The 2069-nt window shown below is 57.7% G+C and overlaps 1 protein-coding gene across 2 annotated transcripts in view; it reads right to left on the bottom strand.

Moving 5' to 3' along the window:
• The window catches only part of SLC37A4 (solute carrier family 37 member 4), a 5420-nt gene that overhangs the window by 2844 nt on the left and 507 nt on the right, over positions 1-2069 (bottom strand). For both annotated transcript variants that reach the window (XM_007456294.1, XM_007456295.1), the window contains exons 2-3: positions 949-1181; positions 390-633 (exon numbers count right to left, since the gene is read on the bottom strand). In XM_007456294.1, coding sequence (XP_007456356.1) covers positions 390-633; positions 949-1181 — 477 coding nt within the window. The remainder of the gene's footprint in view (positions 1-389; positions 634-948; positions 1182-2069) is intronic.

Here is a 2069-nt window from a genome sequence, read left to right as displayed (position 1 = left end):
CAGCAGGAAGGTCCCCCTCACCCACTGTTCTGCCCTCTCCTCTCCACTGCAAGTCTCAACGAATGAAAGAGAACCTGAGGACCAGTGGGGATGGAGGAAGGCACCCAAGCCACTTAAGCTTAGGATGCTGTCCACACAGGGAACTCTGGCTCTCTTGTAAGGAAGGACTAGGCTATAACATGAGTCATAGCATTTGCTGGCTCTGCCACTTGTCTGGTACTTAACTGCCTCTAAGGATGGAGTTTTATTTACTCCCCACCCACTCTCCATCACCATCCCGACATCCATTAGCTAGTACAGGGCCAGGCATACAGCCTGTCTTCAATGAAAGTCTGCCAGGTGAATGATGAATGAAGGTTCCCTAGGGGTCGGCTTTAGTGCGTACTCACCCTTCTTGCCCTTGGAGGGGGTGGGGTCCAGGTTGCGGAGCCCAACATCAGCAGGTTCATTGTGGATGAGCAGGAGACAGAGGAAGGAGACAGCCACACACAGTGCCCCAGACAGGGCCAGCGTGCTGCGCCAGCTATAGCTCTGCGCGAGGATGGTTGCCAGGATGGGGCCCAGCCCTCCAGCCAGGTTCATGCTGGTTGATAGGACGGCCCACCAAGTGCCAAATTGAGATGGCTCAAACCACTGTGGGGCAGAGGGGGGACAGAGTAGATGCTCAGCCTACAGTCCATATTGAGGGTGAGGGTCAGGTGGGGCAGACACAGAAGCTCACATTACAGGGATGAGGGAAAGGGCTTGTACTTGGCAGGGCCAATTCCCTCATCTGCCACCTGATCCCACCACGTTCAGCCTCCTAAAATATCTTGACAAGCAACAAGAGCTGGACTGGAACGCCTGAGGAACCTGCTCTGGTTGGGGGTGGAGGTGCCAGTGTGCCCACATGCTCTTTAGGTGTCCTCTCTGCCAATCTGAACCAGCTCCTTGGAAGCAGACACTCACCTTCCGCAGGACCTTGCCACATGGGGGCCAGCCCAGCCCCTGTGCCAGGCCATTGAGGAACCAGAGAGCAGCAAAGACGGGTACTGCGGAGCTCCAAGAAAAGACTACGTTGACCAGGCCAACCAGGAGAAGCCCGGAAGAGAAAAGCCAGCGAGCACTCATCCGGTCAGACAGCACCCCGCTCACAAACTTGCTGATGGCGTAGGCTGCTGACTGGCTGCTAGTGATGAGCCCTGCAGGGGAGGGGAGCAGGGAGCAGGACACCTGGGGGGTTAGGGGCCAGGGCAGAGGCACAGGAGGGTGGAGGAAGGCATGGGGTCAGGTGTGTAGAGGTGCCTGGCAGGGTGAGACTGGTTCCTTTCAAGAGGAATAGGAGGGGCCTGTGTTGGAATCCTGACATTCATTCATGGGGCCAGGCTACTCCTCCCGCCTCTCCATCAGCACTAGCCCCAGGCTGACCCATGACTTTTCAGCCTCTTGGAGAGTTCCAGCAGCAGCTGTCAGGGGGCAGGACAACCCTCCTCCACGGGATTCTCATATGCCTGATTTCTCCCTCACCGTGGATGCCAACCCAGGGTCTCCGGCAGTTCTGTTGCCCCACCTCAGAACATGGGGCAAAAGGCTTAGAATTGGAGTCAGGGACCTTATTCCTCCCGAAGGGTAGCCTGCTAGGCCACATGGAGTCATTGCACCAACTCCCCAGTTCCCAGTGCTCACAATGTCAGTGGCCAGCACTCACCCTGTGGTCTTAGCCTGCACCCACACAGATGCAGAAACCGTGCTCAGAATCCCTCTAACACAGTGCCTCTGGAGACACATGTTAGTTACAGGCGGGCATGCGCGCACGCGCACACACACACACACACACACCAGATAAGCAGCCCTCAGACATGCTTAGACCATACCCACAGTCCTTTACCTGTGCCCACAGACATGGATCTCAGAGCCTCCTCATCCGGCACACGCACTGTCCCCTGGCATCTGCTGTGCAGACACTCCACACACACTATATGCCTGTACGCACCACACTGCACAAACACCCAACTTGTCCTGCTGGTCCTGTGTTCCTGGGTGCACCCCCCCCCCCCCCGCCTCCCCGGCGCCACCCCCCGCCCCCCGCC

The sequence above is a fragment of the Lipotes vexillifer genome, unplaced genomic scaffold (assembly GCF_000442215.2).
Source record: "Lipotes vexillifer unplaced genomic scaffold, Lipotes_vexillifer_v1.1 scaffold753, whole genome shotgun sequence".
NCBI classification, from domain to species: Eukaryota; Metazoa; Chordata; class Mammalia; order Artiodactyla; family Lipotidae; genus Lipotes; species Lipotes vexillifer.
The sequence above is the reverse complement of the archived record's forward strand: the minus strand, read 5'-3'. Positions and strand labels throughout refer to the sequence as shown.